General features: G+C 53.3%; 2 protein-coding genes; one reads left to right on the top strand and one right to left on the bottom strand.

The window, feature by feature from the left end:
* The first annotated feature begins 8315 nt into the window (after positions 1-8315).
* On the top strand, positions 8316-9566 carry CHC_T00001101001 (hypothetical protein). XM_005718328.1 is given in 2 exon segments: positions 8316-9191; positions 9192-9566. 1 exon segment carries the CDS (start codon positions 8316-8318, stop codon positions 9189-9191), a length of 876 nt encoding a protein of 291 aa, XP_005718385.1. The 3' UTR covers positions 9192-9566.
* A 1787-nt stretch (positions 9567-11353) lies between these two features.
* CHC_T00008953001 (Sel1-repeat containing protein) lies at positions 11354-17354 on the bottom strand. XM_005718327.1 is given in 2 exon segments: positions 11354-11672; positions 11673-17354. 1 exon segment carries the CDS (start codon positions 17352-17354, stop codon positions 11673-11675), a length of 5682 nt encoding a protein of 1893 aa, XP_005718384.1. The 3' UTR covers positions 11354-11672.
* Positions 17355-18448: the final 1094 nt, after the last annotated feature.

Here is an 18448-nt window from a genome sequence, read left to right as displayed (position 1 = left end):
GTTCTCCACCCGGGGGCGCGGTGCGCCACTGCCACTGCGGGTGCTCAGACGCCCGGAGGCGGAGTCTGCCCCTTGATCCGGTCGGTTCATCGTCGAATACGCTTCGCGATCGACGCGGTGATTTCTCAACCTTTTCCGTCCGTACGGTTCTGCGCAGAGCGGGCGTCAAGGCGCGCGGCTCTACCTCGAGAGTTGTAGCCCTCCACAAGAGTACCAAAATGTGGTACAACTCTCCTCAAACCCTAGCGGGCGAGAGGCTCGGAGGATGAGCCGAGGGAGCTCGCGACGCGAGACGCGCGGCGCGCGGTTACCGAACGGTCGGACTTGCGAAAAGGGAGTGGCACACTGGCCGGTTACGCGCAGTCGTCCCGAGGTGCTAGATCGGAGACGACCGGTAACGGGTTAGAAGCCAACGCGCGAGAGAATACCGAAACGGCGGTACGTAGGCGCGAAAGGGAGGGGGGCAAGTCTGCCCCCCGTGTTTACTGCGAGGACGGTGTCCAGGTCTTAACCCCTCAGAGGGACGCCCGGGACACCTGTCCAATACAGTACCTGTCACTTACTGTGGACCAGGTACTGTACGCGATTGAAAATCTAGCGCCGTCATTACACCACCGCACAGATCCTCACACTACGCGCTTGCATTACACTGCGCGCGCATTATCCCCACACGGTTCCTTACACTACACGTGTACCCAAGCGTACACCTGTCACTTGCTGCGCCCGTTCGGTAATCATACGTATTACACGTGGGCCACGGTGCCCCGTGCCCGCTGCGCGCGGCCGCTCCTACTGTACACCGACCGCGGATCGGTCGTTGTACCACAACCCGCTCGTGTGCGAGGGAAGAGCATATGCGATTACTCCTCCCTTTTCGAGTGTTTCTAATACTTCTATTCCCATGTGACTTATGTAACCATCGTACAGCAGGAGTACTTTACGCCCATTCTGCGTCAAGTCCGCTACCTCCTTGACAAACCGTGTAGCCCATTCTCTGAATATTTTTTTGTCTATTCCAGCAACCTCTTCGCGTGTTGTGATGTATGCACCACGAGGAATACAATCGGCAAGCGACTCACAAACGTCCCGGTTGCTTACATCGATGATACGATACATTAACGAGCAGCCTTCGACAACAAACAAGGGATTGGCAGTATCCCCATTGGCAAATATAACTGGCATGATTGTCACTGTCTTAACATTTTTAAATTTGGGAGCTCGTTGTTGCGGAAGTGTGTGCCTGGTAATATAGGTTGACATGCGGTTAGTTCCAGTTCCTCGCTCCGGGGAACATCCGGACTCATCCAAATTTGCCAAGCGTTTTGCATCTATATTGTGCTCTTTCATGAGCGCTTCGATTTGCACAAAATGTGTTGTCAAGACGTCAGCATTTGTCGCAGCCCATCGGACAGCTTCTTGTGGTCTCGCCTTTCCAAGCTTAATTTGAGCAATATGGCGTGCTGTAAAGAGGCGAACAAATTTTTTTCCGGGGCGACAGTTAACAAATGGGAGCTTGGAACGCCGTTCCAACGGCATGGCTCGAACCAAAAGTTCTACTGTATCAGCAAGGTCGTCTCGTGTCAGTGGGTGTCCACGGTTTGAGAAACGCTTCAACACACTTACAATATTTTTTTCTTCTTCCTCGGTGAGCAGCGTGCGTCTTTTGGTTGGAGGGCTATGGCGTCGGTCCAAGCGATATTGGAACGTAGAGAGTGGAAGTTTCGCAATTAGAGCAGCCTGTCGTGGAGTGACTCCCTGGTCCGTCGCCACAAAGGCGGCCTCCAACATCCGTTTTTCTCGAGTCTCTCGACGCTGGCGTTTTGTCATGGTTGATGGGTCAAGGGAGTAATTGGACTTAGTGGTGGTTCGCCATCAAGGAACAGAAAATGTTCCCATCGGCAATCTGTAGAGACACTGGAATTGCTCGTGATGAGCATTTGGGAGCCATGGTGTTCGACTCAGGACTTCAAATTTTGTTTCCCAAGCAAAAGAACCGCGCATTTGCTATTTTTGGAACTGTTTAGGCCGTGCGGGCCACCATTGCAGACTTATGACGCTTTTTACAGTAACCCTTTGTGCGAAATACTGGCACGGCGGCTTGATTGTTAGATTTTCAGTTGATTTTATGGATTTTGTCCGTTGTTCAATTGCCTATGGCCTTGTGCGATTTAGGGGGCACCCCCCGAGTACAGTACTGTTGCGGTTATCCCAACCGCGTGGCACTCGCGACCAGTTCAATGAGGGCATCCACCCAAACTCTTTACTTCCTGACTGTTCGCTGCCTCCCCCCCTTCTATCTTCCGGAGGGCGTGCTTAAGTACTCTCTACTCCCTGCGAGAAGCTCTCTATCCCTGTCTCCCTTGCTTCCTCGTCCATCGTCCCTGTCTCTCCACCGCCGCCTCACATCATCCCCTTTCCTTTCGCCACGCTCCGGTGGCGTCGACTACACCCCCTCTTCCCCCGCTCCTGTCGGACTCTTGCGTTTAGGTTCCCTACCCAGGTGGTGTGTATCCACATTTCGGTTCGCAGTCCAGTTTTACACGTATCCACGTGCCGTTCCGCAACACTCGTCCCTTTTCCTTCGCTTCTGCCAGAGAAACAAGCGGGGACGGGGATGAATGAACGCCAATCGTAGTAGGAGCAGGTATTCGCAATCATCGCTATGGGCTCACGTCGTTGTGTGTCGGCGCGTCGCGGTCAGTGCTTTTGTCTAACAGTCTGACGATGACTGCGGGTATGTCGCTCTCCCTGGTCCATCTTGGGGAATTCCTCCCCGCGATTTGCAGCTTGAACCATCTTTCTTCCTGCCCCGAGCGTCGATTGATTTTCATCTTTGATTCTTGCATGCGTCTCAGGAGCCGTATCCCATCAGGAAAAACTCCGTTTCTTGCACTACAGGTCTGCACAGCCCCGTCAGGAATTTTTTTCATTCGATTAGGGTGTACCCGCGCGGTTTTCCCACCCATTTCTGACTTGAGCACGTAGCTGACCGGCGAGAGGACTTCATCGATGCGGTAGGGGCCTATCCAAGGGCGAACGATTTTGTTTCCCTCCTTGCTAGCGAGTTCAGGCGACCAAACCAGCACTCGACAACCTTCCCTCAATATCATTTTCCTGACGTCCCTGCCGTAGACATCGGCTGCCCTTTCCTGTGCCTTCCTCCACGCGACAGAAGGCAATTGTGCAGTCCACGGAGGTGTTCAGTCAGGTCATACGGCTCGCCCCGCAATCTGCGCGCCTCTCCCGATCCCCAGGACATGAAGGCAGGAATACCAAACATCGCCTCGTACGGTGTGATTCCAGTGGCTTCGTGTACACTCGTGTTGTACCGGAAACAAGCGAGTGCCACATGCGAGTCCCAGTCCTCAGTCCCTGTGCTGAAGAAGCAGGCTAGGTCTTGCACCAGTGTTCGTTTCCAGCGCTCCACGCACCCGTTGGCTTGAGGGTGAAGTGGAGAGGTGAGAACGCGACGGACACCGAGTTGTCTTGCCATTTCTCTGACGACGTTGCCGATGAGGTTTGGTCCTCGATCCGAGAGCATGGACTCCATAGGCCCAAATATTGACACCCACTCATCCAAAATGACCCTGGCCACTGTGTCAGCCCGTTCATCGGGTATGGGCAGCGCGCGAGCAAACCGGGTGAACGTGTCGATCATTACCAAAATCTTCACACATCCCGCGGCTGTCCTTGGGGTAACCGTCTGGACGTCAACTGCCACCTGCTCGAAGCGTCTACGTGGGTGGTACACGACCATCTTGGCATGCTTTTGGGGCTTGGTGGCTTTCGCTGCGGTACAAGCCACGCAGCACATAACCCTTTGCTGCAGGTCCTTTCTCCAGCCCGACCACCAAAAATAATTGCTCAGGCGATCCGTAGTTCGCCTGACTCCGTAGTGACCGCTTAGCTTGGACCCATGAACCTGGTCGAGCACTGCGTCAACTAGCTTCGGAGGTACTACAATCAGCTCTCTCCCAGCCCTCGTCCTCCGCAACAGTCCCTCCTCATCCACAGCATATCCAAGACCTCGCCTCTTCCAGGCGTAGTCCTTGATATCGCCAAACTCGGCCAGCTGTTCTGTACGGAAGTCCTCCGGTGAAGGCCCCCCACCCAGTCCTGTGATGTTCAGGAGCGTGCACAGCGCCTCTGCGTCTCCTTGAACGGTCCCGGGATCCTCCATCTCCCGGAAACAGCGTGCGCAAAGTGGTTTCTCGACCGCGTCCCTGCTGAGGGTGTCTGGGACGACGAGGTCCCCCCCGGGGGCGTATTTGACCGTGAAGTCAAAATCTTGTATGTCGACCATCCAACGTGCCAATCTACCTCGTGGATCCCTTAGGCTCATGAGCCACTTGAGGGAGCAATGATCCGTGACTACGACAACGCCCCTCTCCCCATGTAGGTAGAACCTCCATTTACGCAACGCATGTACGACGGCGAGGCACTCTCGCTCAGTGACTGTGAACTTCTTTTTGGCATCTGAAAGTTTACGGCTTGTGAATGCCACGGGGTACCACCTTTTGTCCTCCCCTTCCTGTAGCAAGACCCCCCCGATGCCATAAACGCTTGCATCCGTCATCAGTTTCTTGCTCGCGCCTTGCCTGGGTGCTTTGAGAAAGTCGGGGTCACTGAGGACTGCCTTGAGGTCCTTCCATGCTCTGCGCTGTCGGGCGCCCCAGCGCCTACCCCAATCTGAGATTACCAACCGCTGCCCCCTTCCCTTTTTTTTGTTGAACCCGGTGCCAACAAGGACTTCATGGAGGGGCCGAGCAATTTCGGAAAAGTGGTCGATGAAACCCGAGAAAAAATTCATCAACCCTAGGAACCGCATAAGCTCTTCTCCTCCTCCCGGCTCCACGAGGCGCCTAATTGCTTCTACATGCGCATCTGAGGGCTTGATGCCATCTCGGTCGATCTTGTGTCCCAGAATTACAGCCGTGCGCACGCCAAATTGGCATTTTGACAACTTCAGCCTTGCGCCGGCCTCGTAGAAGGTCTCCAACGCTGAGTCCACCGAGCGAAGGTGCTCCTCCACAGTAGCCGTCCCCAGACTGACATCATCCATAAACGCCCAGATGTCTAATCCCTTCCTGCCGCCGAGAATAAGATTTACAACACGCTGGAATGCGGCCGGGGAGTTTTTCATTCCCTGGGGAAGACGGACGTAGCGCAGTAGTCCGATCACGGTGCGGATAGCGGTACAATCACGGGAGGCGTCTTGCAGCTCGATCTGAAAGAAACCGTCCTTCAGGTCGAACGTCGAAAATATGCTTTTCGTACCCATCCAATCGAGGGTAGCGCGGACATCCTCCATCGGATATGTGTCCGTGACGGTCATTGCGTTGAGTTCGCGAAAATCCGAGGTGACACGCATTGTGCCGTCTTTCTTCTTCACGAAGACGTTGCACGCGGCCCATGGCGAGGCCGCGGGCTCCACGACCCCCATCTTGAGCAGTTTTCCCATTTCTGCCCTCTCTACCTCCTCTTCCCGCGGCGAACGTCGTCTAACAGGGCAGCAAACGGGTTTTGTGTCCTCTATCAGTTTGATCTCGTGCTGCACACCTCTTATCCTGCCGAGTCCCTTGAAGACCGCACGGCGAGACCACAGTATTTCACGAAGCTTCTCTTGCACCTCTCGCTTCGCATGGAACTGAGACAAGTCCATGTCTCTTATGGCATCCTCGACATCACCATCGCTGATTATCGCCATTTGTTCCGTTCCTGTGTGCTTCGTCGTCATTTTGGCAACGTTTCCCTGGATACTCCTCCCTGAGACCCAGATCCTCCCGCGGAGTGTACGCAGGTCTAGCACGAGTCCGTATCGACGCCAGAACTCGCTTCCAATCAGTAGTTTACTGGGAATGTTTTCAGCCACCAGCACCGGTTCCACGAAAGTGGTGCCCCAGAGTTCGAACTTGAGCTTGCCCTTCCCGCAGACGGCAATCTCATGTCCTTCTACGGCTGTAGCCGATGCGTCAGCTGGCACCCACGACCCCCCTATTCCCTCAAACCAAGATCGATCAATCCAGATTGATCTCGCCCCGGTGTCTAAAGGAACCCACACGTTTTCGCCCCCCGCGCACAATTCGACAACAATATCGTTCTCAAAGTCCTTGCGCCGTCCTTGACATCGGCACAAGCGCTCTTCTGAGCTTGTCGCGGGGGCCTGGTCGGCCGCTAGTTCTGCTTGGCTAGAGGGGTGCCGGCCGCTTTCCCCTCCTCTCCCCCTTCCCCCGCGTTGGACGTGGCTTTCTGTGACTTGTCGCGGCGCTTCTTATCGCAAGAACGCGCGAGGTGGCCCTTGATGCCACAGTAGTAGCATATGGCCGTCGCAAAACGGTCCTCCATCGCGTTGGCGCACGGTGCGGAATTCGAACGTGATTGGGGCTTCTCGTTTGCTGTAGTTACTTCATCGCTGAGTACAGCTACGCGCTCTGGCCGGAATTTGGATTCCCGACTGCTGCCTGCCCTTCTTGTACCCATCATCGCAACCCGGCTCGTCACTTCGTCAAATGTTCCCTGCACTGCCAGAGCGTGGTCACGAAGCCGTCCGCTTAAGGACTGAGTAAAACGGTCCAGAAGCCTCTCGTCCGAGACTGTGTCTGGGAGGGCCACTGCGGCCGTGCGCAATCGTTGCGCGAACTGCCCAACGGTTTCCCGCCCTTCGTCCCACTCCATCGTGTCAAACGCAATCCTTAAACTTCTCTGGTGACTGCTGTTGCATAGGCGCCCTCGCAGTATCTCCCAGAGATCGTCGGCGTTGGCATCGAGGTGCGATGATGCGACGTCTTCGAAAATGGCCAAGGCCGTTCCACAGAAAGCACATGCTAGTAGGCGGCGGTGGCATCCCTCTCGAATGGGGAAGTCCTTACAGAGCCGTGTCCAAGCCTTACGAGCAGCGAAAAACTTCGCGTCGCCCGGCTTGCTGACCTTGACCGGCTCCATAGACTTACTGTAAATCCGATACGCTGTGTGAAGGGAGTATACATCCGGCTGTGCACTAGCATCATTTTGCAGCTCCTGTGCATGACTGGAGCCCACAACACGCGCTTTCACAGAGTTGAGTTCGTCCGCCAAATCTTGCTCCCTGAGGGTGCCCGACGCTTGTGCTTCATCCAGATTTCCCCGTTCGAGGACAGCAGACCGCACCACCTCGGACATTCTTTCCGGTAGGTTCTCTAGAGAAGTCGACGCTCTCGATACAACGTCGCCTATCAGTATGACAGTTTGCGTAGTTCGTGCCATTGACTCTATCATCGCTTCTACCGCCTCTTTCATCCCGGAAAGCGCTTGAGCGACTCCTGACCCATTTGTGGGCGTCCTTAACAATGCCATATCCTCAGAACTACGCTGCCCCTCACGAAGTTGGGACGCGTCTGTGTTCCGAGACCTTATCGTAACAGGTGTCGGTATCATACCGAGGCCTCCACTGGCTGCAGTCACAGGGCTTGATGACGGCAGAGCACTCTCGCTCTGACCCGCCTCACCAGAACGTCCGTGATAATCGTCATGGTCTCTTTCGGTGGACTGATTCATCACAGTGATTCGCCCCTTGTTCCTTGCCTCTGCCAATCGCTGGCAGTCGGATCGACTTGTGCCGCGATCACTTACAAGCTTGTAATGTTGCGGTTATCCCAACCGCGTGGCACTCGCGACCAGTTCAATGAGGGCATCCACCCAAACTCTTTACTTCCTGACTGTTCGCTGCCTCCCCCCCTTCTATCTTCCGGAAGGCGTGCTTAAGTACTCTCTACTCCCTGCGAGAAGCTCTCTATCCCTGTCTCCCTTGCTTCCTCGTCCATCGTCCCTGTCTCTCCACCGCCGCCTCACATCATCCCCTTTCCTTTCGCCACGCTCCGGTGGCGTCGACTACACCCCCTCTTCCCCCGCTCCTGTCGGACTCTTGCGTTTCGGTTCCCTACCCAGGTGGTGCGTATCCACATTTCGGTTCGCAGTCCAGTTTTACACGTATCCACGTGCCGTTCCGCAACAGTACTGTATTTTGCAAAACTATATAAAGATTAATATAATTAATTTAACAGGCACGGAATCCAGACCCTTCGAGCCATGTAACTACATATGTGAAAAAGAAATTACTAATTGTATTGCCATATCAGAAGTTCCTCGGATTAGTTTAATGCGCCCAGCGCGTAGTACGTGTCTGATGTTTGCGGCAGTACACGCAGATCACTGTTGTTGGCGTCTGTGTCAGACGAGACTGACCAATTCCTTTTCTACGCTTCTCCTTCCCCTTTTATGCTCAAACTCCATGCCCGACTCGCTCCCTGGATCCGTCGAGATGCCTTTCCGTAGAAACAATGACCTGCGCGCCACCTCTCTCCTTCGCGTCCTCCTTCCTCCCGACCCTATATAAACCCACGCACCACGCCGCCCACTTGCACACTCGCATCTTCTCATCCCCACAGCTCCCTCGCCACCCCACCCCGTCCCGCATCCTCACCGCCTCCGCCCGCACCTCACCCTCACCCTCCGCCTCCCCCGACCAACCTCTCAACATGCCCACCGACGCCGCAGGCCCCCTGGCCACCGAACTCGCTGCCTTCGAGCAATCGTTCCGCTCCAAGACCCCGCCCGAGATGATCAGCGCCATCGACGCCTCGTCCGCCGCGCTCGCGGCCCGCTTCACCCCGACCCCGCCGTCGCTGGGCACCAAGGTCGAGTCGTTCTCGCTGCCCAACGCCAAGGGCGAGACCGTGTCGCTCGACTCGCTGCTCAGCAGCAGCACCGCCGTCGTCCTGACCTACTACCGCGGTAGCTGGTGCCCGTACTGCAACCTTGCCCTGAGGGCCCTCGCCAAGTCCGTCGATGAGATCAAGGCCCTCGGCGCTACCCTGGTCGCTCTCAGCCCGGAGACGCCCGACGAGAGTCTCACCACCAAGGAGAAGAACGAGATCCCGTACGAGGTCCTCTCCGATGAGGGGCTTGTCGTCGCAGGCAAGTTGGGCGTCGCGTTCACCGTCGGTGATGACGTCAAGGAGATCTATGGCGGCTTTGGAATCCACCTCGATGAGATGAACGGGAACAAGGGCGTCAGGAAGGCCATGCTTCCGGCTCCGGCTACCATTGTTCTCGACAAGGAAGGCAAGGTCATCTATACGTTTGCTGATGTCAATTACAGCAAGCGCGCGGAGCCTGCGGATATCATTGCGGCGATCAAGAAGATCAAGGCGTAATCTCTCGTAGGAAACAGGCCATGGTTGAAATATCATGTGGAAATGAGCCAGACGCTCGTGACCATGTCAGACTGGGGGTGTTTTGTTGCTTTTTCGTAAGATCGTGAAGGATCATCAGTGCATAGTTTTGACGCAATGCCAAGGTAGTTTGGGTCGTCATGTCGACATCGCGCCAGCGTATCAAGCTTTCGGTCTTACTAGTCCGTTTTCAGAAATAAACAGTGTGTCGCTGCGATGAGTGTCAAGTGCTTGCGGCTCAGTCGCTCTTCGAAAAGTAGACTGGAGAAAGTCCAGTTGTGACCCCTCTTCTTGACGACGAAGCAATCTGTTTCGATTCATGGTGCCCAGATCGGACGTAAAGAAATATAGACACCATGCCTTTCCGTATCGAGGGAGAATGTTTTTGCACAGAATACTGCAGAGATGCGGCAGTTGCTTGTCGGGGTTATGAGGCACCGAGTGTGTGGTGAGCTTGTGCAATAACCCATTAGAGTTGAGCCAGTTCTAACAAAACCCAGCCCGTAGATCTGTTTTGGGAAGAGGACCCTTCAATACCGCACTGCAATTATCAACCCCTTCGATGTAAATGCATCAAAACAGTGATGAATATTGGGAACGAAGATCGCCTCTGAAGGAGCAAGAGGTGGACTTGCGAAAGGTCAAGGGCCTGATGCTGGATGCTGTTTTGGCTGCAAACGAACACGACCGACAGCTCTACTCGTCTGCTTCAAGAAGGCAGTTCGGTGTCGCCAGAAGACAGGGGAGAACGAGTAGGTACTATCGAATAGAGTTGTTTGTGTTGATTGTTGCAACTTACCTTTGCGCCGCTCTCTTGAGCAATCCTCTCGTCCCGTGACGACGAGAACGCGCATCAACCCAAAGCCGCATTTGGTCGACAGAGTTGCACCATGTGGACAGCTAATTTATTCGAGAGATAAAGTTTAACTGGCAGCGGCGGGTGTGGACAGCCGCCGCTGCATTTCGTGAACAGCATTGCGAGGCGTGGTACAACAAGATACGCGTTGCCGTGCCGTCATCCGTGTAAAAACACTTTTGAACGTAAAGTTTGATTATTTCTTGATTGCTGTGGCTGACAAACATGACTGGTTCGGGTGTAACAAGAGGGGATATCGGTGGCGATCGCTGGAAGAGGACGTAGTTGGTGGGGATGAGGTTCCTCTAGCCATTGCCGCATAGAAGTGCAAAAGGCAGTCTTTTCGATATCCTTGGCAAGGCCAGAAAGGAAGAAGACCGACTGCTCGGATCGCAATCGGAGCGCGCGGTCTCCCACTCTTCCGCTCTCTGACACGATCGCCGGCATACAGGGTCTCGCACAATCTGGAGAGGGATACCTCATTGTACTACGTGCACAATGAAAATAAAACATAGATACGAAGCGATCCGTTCAAGTTGTCAAGTTCTCGCATCTTGCGCCTCGCTCTCAGAGCTTGAGTCGTCAACCCTACTTGTCAAGTTCTTGCGCATTACACATAATACTAGTGCGTGCGTGTAACCCGAGTGGGGGCGGGGGTGGAAGCGCAGGACAGTACTAAGGCGAAAGACGGCACGACCTAACGAAGCTGCTCAACCGGTTCGGGGTAGTCGGGGATGCCCGTGGATGGCACCAGCGACCAACCACAACAGGTCAAATGAGTGTTGAAAGCTAAAGCGGCGACGGGGCGAGAGCAAAAGGACTCCTCCGTTGCGCCACCTCGACAAGTCCTGATTCCGTTCTCCGTTCCGGGTGCAGCCTGAGGCGGGCGCCCTCTAGTGTCTAGGTGACAAATGAACTCATATGAGGTCACTTTTCAACTTATTTTTTCTCGACTTGCGCGAACTCAACAAGATGGAAAAAGATACTCTCGCCACCGCAGTTGACTTCTGCGTTGCGGAAGGATGGAGTTTGGTGAGATCTGCACGTCTTTTCCAGCCATTTTTAAAATGCCCAAAAAGGGAGCCTTTTTGACCAACCTCAAAACGTTTTATGTTGATATCTTCGAAACCAAAACGCCTGTTTAAAAAGTCAACTGATCATTGAAACTTCATTAGATTCTTAGTTCATTACATTCTCATTAGTCTCTCTGTGCATTGACAACCGCCATCCCAACGTTTGCAAGATGTTATTGCCGAGGGCGTATACGTTAAAGAAATGGTGTCCAAACTGACTTTTTAAAGTTTCGATTTAATTTATATATTTTTGAAAAAAAGCTAGCCTCATATGAGGTCAAATTGACGGTCGTCTAGACACTAGCGCCCCGGCCGCTGCCTCCGAGTTCATTGTCCCGATAAAGGGGTTGAACTCGGCATAGGCGATCTATCCGTCGCTACCGGACGGTAGGAACCACGTCTTTGTCCCATCTTCCACAGGGGTCTTAACGAAGGGAACTCTACTCGCCTTGAGCCTCGGGTTTTCCCTTCTGCTCTCCCCGACGGCACCCGCCATCTCCGTTCGGGAGTGCTCTTGCTGACTTCTGAAATCGTTCAATCTCCGTCTTCTGTAACCTCATTCATCTCAGCATCGCGCAGCGCAGCAAGATTCTCTACAGCCTTGGAATGGTTGTCCTCTTCGATGGCCCTCTCGTACAATCTGCATGCACGATCTGTATCCCGCTCGACTCCTTCCGCTCCATCGCGTAACAGATTTCCGAGTTCCACCATTGCGTCTGTATCGTTGCTCTCTTCAATGGCCATCTCAAACAGCTCAGCCGCGCGCACTAAATTGCAATCCAAACCCTCCGCCCCGTCTCTCAGCAAGATACCAAGATTGTACATCGCCATGCCGTTCCTGCCTTTCGATATTGCAAGCTCATAAAGCTCCATTGCGCGTACCGCATCGGCTTCTACTCCTTCTGCGCCCTCCTTCACCATCAGTCCTAGATTGTTCATCGCGTCGACATCATCATGCTCATTGATTGCACGCTCGAACAACTCCTTGGCTCGTACCGCATCCTTCTCGACCCCCTCCCCTCCCTTCTCCAACAAACAACCTAGGTTGTACATCGCAGAGCAGTTATTGCCTTTCGATATTGCAAGCTCATAAAGCTCCATTGCGCGTACCGCATCGGCTTCTACTCCTTCTGCGCCCTCCTCCACCATCAGTCCTAGCTTGTTCATCGCCGGGACATGACCATGCTCATTGATTGCACCCTCGAACAACTCCTTGGCTCGTACCGCATCCTTCTCGACCCCCTCCCCTCCCTTCTTCAACAAACAACCTAGGTTGTACATCGCAGAGCAGTTTGTGCCTTTTGATATTGCAAGCTCATAAAGCTCCATTGCGCGTACCGCATCGGCTTCTACTCCTTCTGCGCCCTCCTCCACCATCATTCCTAGCTTGTTCATCGCCCGGACATCATCATGCTCATTGATTGCACGCTCGAACAACTCCTTGGCTCGTACCGCATCCTTCTCGACCCCCTCCCCTCCGGTCTCCAACAAACAACCTAGGTTGTGCATCGCAATGCCGTTTCTGCCTTTCGATATTGCAAGCTCATAAAGCTCCATTGCGCGTACCGCATCCGCTTCTACTCCTTCTGCGCCCTTATGCAGCATCAGTCCTAGCTTGTTCATCGCCGGGACAAAACCATGCTCATTGATTGCACGCTCGAACAACTCCTTGGCTTGTACTGCATCCTTCTCGACCCCCTCCCCTCCGGTCTCCAACAAACAACCTAGGTTGTACATCGCAGAGCAGTTAGTGCGTTTTGATATTGCAAGCTCATAAAGCTCCATTGCGCGTACCGCATCCGCTTCTACTCCTTCTGCGCCCTTCTGCAGCATAAGTCCTAGATTGTTCATCGCCTCGACATTACCATGCTCATTGATTGCACGCTCGAACAACTCCTTGGCTCGTACCGCATCCTTCTCGATCCCCTCCCCTCCGGTCTCCAACAAACAACCTAGGTTGTACATCGCAGAGCAGTTAGTGCGTTTTGATATTGCAAGCTCATAAAGCTCCATTGCGCGTACCGCATCCGCTTCTACTCCTTCTGCGCCCTTCTGCAGCATAAATCCTAGATTGTTCATCGCCTCGACATTACCATGCTCATTGATTGCACGCTCGAACAACTCCTTGGCTCGTACCGCATCCTTCTCGATCCCCTCCCCTCCCTTCTCCAACAAACAACCTAGGTTGTACATCGCATAGCCGTCATCGCCTTTCGATATTGCAAGCTCATAAAGCTCCATTGCGCGTACCGCATCCGCTTCTACTCCTTCTGCGCCCTTCTGCAGCATCAATCCTAGATTGTTCATCGCCTCGACATTACCATGCTCATTGATTGCACGCTCGAACAACTCCTTGGCTCGTACCGCATCCTTCTCGACCCCCTCCCCTCCCTTCTCCAACAAACAACCTAGGTTGTACATCGCAGAGCAGTTATTGCCTTTCGATATTGCAAGCTCATAAAGCTCCATTGCGCGTACCGCATCGGCTTCTACTCCTTCTGCGCCCTCTTCCACCATCAGTCCTAGACTGTTCATCGCCCGGACATCATCATGCTCATTGATTGCACGCTCGAACAACTCCTTGGCTCGTACCGCATCCTTCTCGACCCCCTCCCCTCCCTTCTCCAACAAACAACCTAGGTTGTACATCGCAGAGCAGTTATTGCCTTTCGATATTGCAAGCTCATAAAGCTCCATTGCGCGTACCGCATCGGCTTCTTCTCCGTCTGCACCCTCCTTCACCATCAGTCCTAGATTGTTCATCGCCCCGACATGACCATGCTCATTGATTGCACGCTCGAACAACTCCTTGGCTCGTACCGCATCCTTCTCGACCCCCTCCCCTCCCTTCTCCAACAAACAACCTAGGTTGTACATCGCAGAGCCGTCATCGCCTTTCGATATTGCAAGCTCATAAAGCTCCATTGCGCGTACCGCATCGGCTTCTACTCCTTCTGCGCCCTCCTCCACCATCACTCCTAGATTGTTCATCGCCTCGACATCATCATGCTCCTCAATCTGGCGTTCCAGAAGAGCCTTTTCCAAAATGTTAACAGTACGCACGTCGTACTCGGTCACCTCACTGTCCGTGAAGAACAACTGCTTCCGACGGATAGCCACTCCTTGCCCTCGTTCCGCTCCAATTATTTCTTCAAAACTACGACAAAGACAATCCAACTGATCCAATCTCAGTGATCTTGCTATCAACCTTCGCATCCATACGAGGCAGCTTCGTACATCCTCAGGTATACTCAGATCTACTGCGCATTTCAGAAAATCCAGAACCACATCCACGACATAGTTGTCAAAAGCCGATTTCTCCACAAGCTCCTGCAATAATGAAAACAACGCTTCAAACTCTCTTCCACCACCCTTGACCCCGCAACTCCCCGTTCTGCTCACAAAAACACTGTGGAAAAAAGCTAGCACCAATTCTCCAGCTCGTCGCCTGTTCGTCAATATCATGTGTTCTGTCATCTCCTCACTCGAGTCGGTGAGGAGCTTCACGCATCTCTGCAACGCGTTCATATCACCATGCTCCAGTGCAGCAACCTTCAACAGAAAAATGTCTCTTCGGACCTGGCCCAACTCTTCCCCAATAACGTTTTCGCCTTTTGCTGGCAGGTTCTTCGCAAACTCTTCATCTTCATATGCTCCAGCCCTGACTGAGCTCAAGCAACCTGGCGACTTATCATCCAGTGCTTCTCCTACTATCAAACATCCGTCTTGTAAGGCCTCGCGGTCATTGTCTTCGTACACCGTGAAGCTTCTCTCCCCGACGGCTTGGGTGTGGGATGTCGTAATGTTTTTCTTTGTAACAACGAGATCACCGTGTCGCATGCTCACTTCAAATTTCGCAAGAACTTTGTCCCCTTCTAGCTCAAATCTGCATTGCTGGCTTCGAAACGGTTCCCATCCCGACCACATCTCAACCTCTGTCCCCGTTTTGTGTGCTCTTGGCTTTACACACACGATGCCTGACGTCATATTCCGGTGCCCGGCATGCAAGTCTGGCGAACACATACCATGATTCTTCTGCCATCGCCTCAATCCCTCCATACGTCCCAACGCCGCCTCCCGCCACCATCCCCACTCAAACCGCTCATCTCGCGATGTCGCCCCCCGGCACAACCGTACTCTCACTTTGCATCCTCTATCGCCCGCTCCACTTCTATTGCTCCAATCGTCATCGTCGCCCACTTGTACCTGAAGCCTCATTCTCTGAGGCCCACAAATCGGCACTATCACAAACATTTCTTCGCTCCGTTTCTTCCTCTCTTCTTCCGCATCCCTACCTCTTTGCTCATTCCCGAATGATACTGACACACTATCTCGATTTTCCGAGATTGCCACCCCCCCTGCCTCGCTTGACCGGACATTTGTGTCACTGATTTCCTCGCTCGCTTCTTCTGTATTCATCACAACCAGCGACGGAAAACTGACCATGCAAAGCGCCACCGCTTCCATACTGCTCGGGCTCCCTTCCATTCCCGATACCCTTTCCCTCAAAACACATTGCAACTCCCACACTACACGACACTGCACCGCCCGATCCCTCAGTACTGCATTCCCTTCTCTCTGCCGCAGGGTACGTGACACATCATTCGATACACGCCCAACCTCTGTCCACCCCGATATCAACTCCCCCGCTTGAAACATCAAAGGCCTCCACGCCCCACTCTGCGAGTCCGTGTTCGCTTTCACCCACCTTCCCAGTCTCGTACGCACGCTCTCCAGCGAATATCCCATAAACGTCAATGTCTGCTCCAACTGCTCAAACTCTTGACCCACGACTCCAAACTGGAATGCTTGCATCGCTTCTTCAATTCGAACATGTCTCATGAAGAGGCTGCTCCCCCTCTTTTCCATCCCTCCCATCTCCACGCCTTCTACGCTCACCACAGTCTCTTGGTCATGTTCGACTTGACCCAGACAACGTCCTAGCCATTCTTCGTCTTTACTCACCAGGAATTGCATTTGCACTCCCGCCATAAGCGCTAACCAGCAGTCGACAAGCTCCCCGACCTTGGTCACCAGTCTATTCTCCTTGGATACTTCATGAAAGTATCGTTCTGGCATCGGAAATCCGCATATGCTAGCATTCCTTCTTTCCGCTGCATCCACTCCTGAAGTTCTGTTGTCCATACCCAGCTGTGCTCGCATATTTTCAATCGCTAAATCGTCATGCTCCAGTTTCTCATACTCCTCAGATCTACGAGAATCTCTGCTCGCACTTCCGTTGCCAATCTGTTCTTCTCCTATGTACAGCAAAATCGCAAGCCACTCCACTCTCTCGATGTCCAACTCTTCCACTTGTTCTTCAAACTCCACCGGAATTCCACCAATGAATCGATTTAGTTTTCTCTCATAGGCCTTGTACCCCTTTCCAGGCCGCAAGACTGCATTCCTCTGCACTGCATCGAACGGCATTCCACGTCCACTCGTCATCGCTCGTCGCAACAAGTCCTCTTTTGACAAAAGCGACTTGCCTTCACCCAGCGGCAAACAACTCCCCAGCCACAATTGTATTCCGGCCGTCGCCAGCACGCGCCCAGCCAGGTGTTCTCGTCGTCTTTCGTACCGCTCCAAGTTATTTATCGCCCCATCCTCATCATCGACTTCCGGCGCAACGGTGAACTCCGTTATCCACTTGTTCAACCCCTGCGCCGCAAACGCCACGCACCATCGCAGCCACACATCCTCTGGCTCGTGCGGTACCTGGACAAAGCAGGGTATAGACCCATTCCCAAGCCATTTCTGCACTATTCCATACACATACCGAAATGGTATCGAGAGCGCCTGTAACAGAAGCACGATTCGTTGACGAAACACGTTTCTTCTCTTTGGATCTATTCTAAACTCAATCTTGTCAAACACTATGTAGCACCGAGCATTCCCATGGGACACACGGTTCTCAATCAGTTCATCGCTCACCCATAGTTCATCTACAATTTCAGCCACAGAGTGCACTTTTTCCTTGTCGTCGGTATTTCCGGGCTCCTGCGTAGTACCGATATTCGTGGTTTCCTGTTCTCTTTCTTCGCCATTCTGGGTTTGCTTCTTCCCATCATAGCCAGTACGGGCGCCCGTGTTGAGCTCATATTCAATCCCAAGGGCCCGCAACGACTTAATGCTCTTGACAGCCCACTTGACAAATAGCTGCAACTGCCACAGTCCCCATAACGTCCGCACAACGTGCAGCAACGCAAACAGCATAGCGACCAGCGCAGTGAACATCTCCTTTTGATCGACATTGGATTGCACGACCATGTAAAACAGTATGTAGATTGCCGGGACTAGCGCGAGAACAAGGTTGACGTAGCCGGCGATACGAACGTCACGTACCCTGCGCCATTTGGCAGAGATAAAGTCAAAGGTGGTGAGAGCAGTCCACGGGAGGAAGGCGGCGGTGTAGGCCAACAGGACGATGATGGTGTTGTCAGCGAGATCGTCGAAGGCCATATTGGCAAAGAAAGCGAGGTGTGCGAGTGACTTGGAAAGAATCTAGGAGGTTTTGATGTGAAAGTCTGGGTGTGTTTACTTGCAGAGACGAGAGCTCACTGTAATGACTCGTCTTTGTCAATCGTGTACCGTGAAGTGAAGGGATACTTGCGAGAAAGAACACGGTCAAGGTGGGGTAGATGGGCTTTACGGGAGCGACTGCTGGCTGTGGAGAGAGAAGGAAGGCTCTGGAGGAAATCGTCAGTGTAGGCAAGGAAGGGGACGTTCGTAGATGCGCCGAAGCCCCAACAAGTAACGTGTGGTCCAAAGATGAAATAGTTCATAATAAGTGACGATGCGAGGAATTGTTGCGTTGTCCTGGTCGAAAACAAGCGCTGCAGCAACTCTCTCGAGTCTACAAGTATCTTAGAGCGTGGGAACGGGCTGGCGTATCACGCCGCACAGGAGAGTCTGCCGGGAGGCAAACACGGAGGGGGGGGCTCGTGGGAGTAGATAAGTGTGGGTTGTCCACCGGCCTCGAGTGCGGATATTCTAGTACAGTGCCTCCTACGATATAGTGCTATAGCGTGACATACCTCTAGCTATGGCACTATTGGGGGGATGGCACTATAGACAGGAGGCTCAAATACATATATTTGGGGACAAAGCACACTGCTAACACAAACACAACAAAGCCTGTATAACACAACTAAATAACTTCATCCTTTGAGTACTGAACCATGCCGGATGATACACGTGTGAGCGTATGATAACCTGTGCCAGAGGGTGAGCCATAGCACTATATAGAGGGAAGCACTACTAAAGTAGGCACTATTGAGCGACCCCCCCTGTACGTAGGCGCTGGGGGT

The sequence above is a fragment of the Chondrus crispus genome, genomic scaffold, assembly GCF_000350225.1.
Source record: "Chondrus crispus Stackhouse genomic scaffold, scaffold_396, whole genome shotgun sequence".
Classification (NCBI taxonomy): domain Eukaryota; phylum Rhodophyta; class Florideophyceae; order Gigartinales; family Gigartinaceae; genus Chondrus; species Chondrus crispus.
Note: the sequence above shows the minus strand (reverse complement) of the source record. Positions and strands in the feature narration are given on the sequence as shown.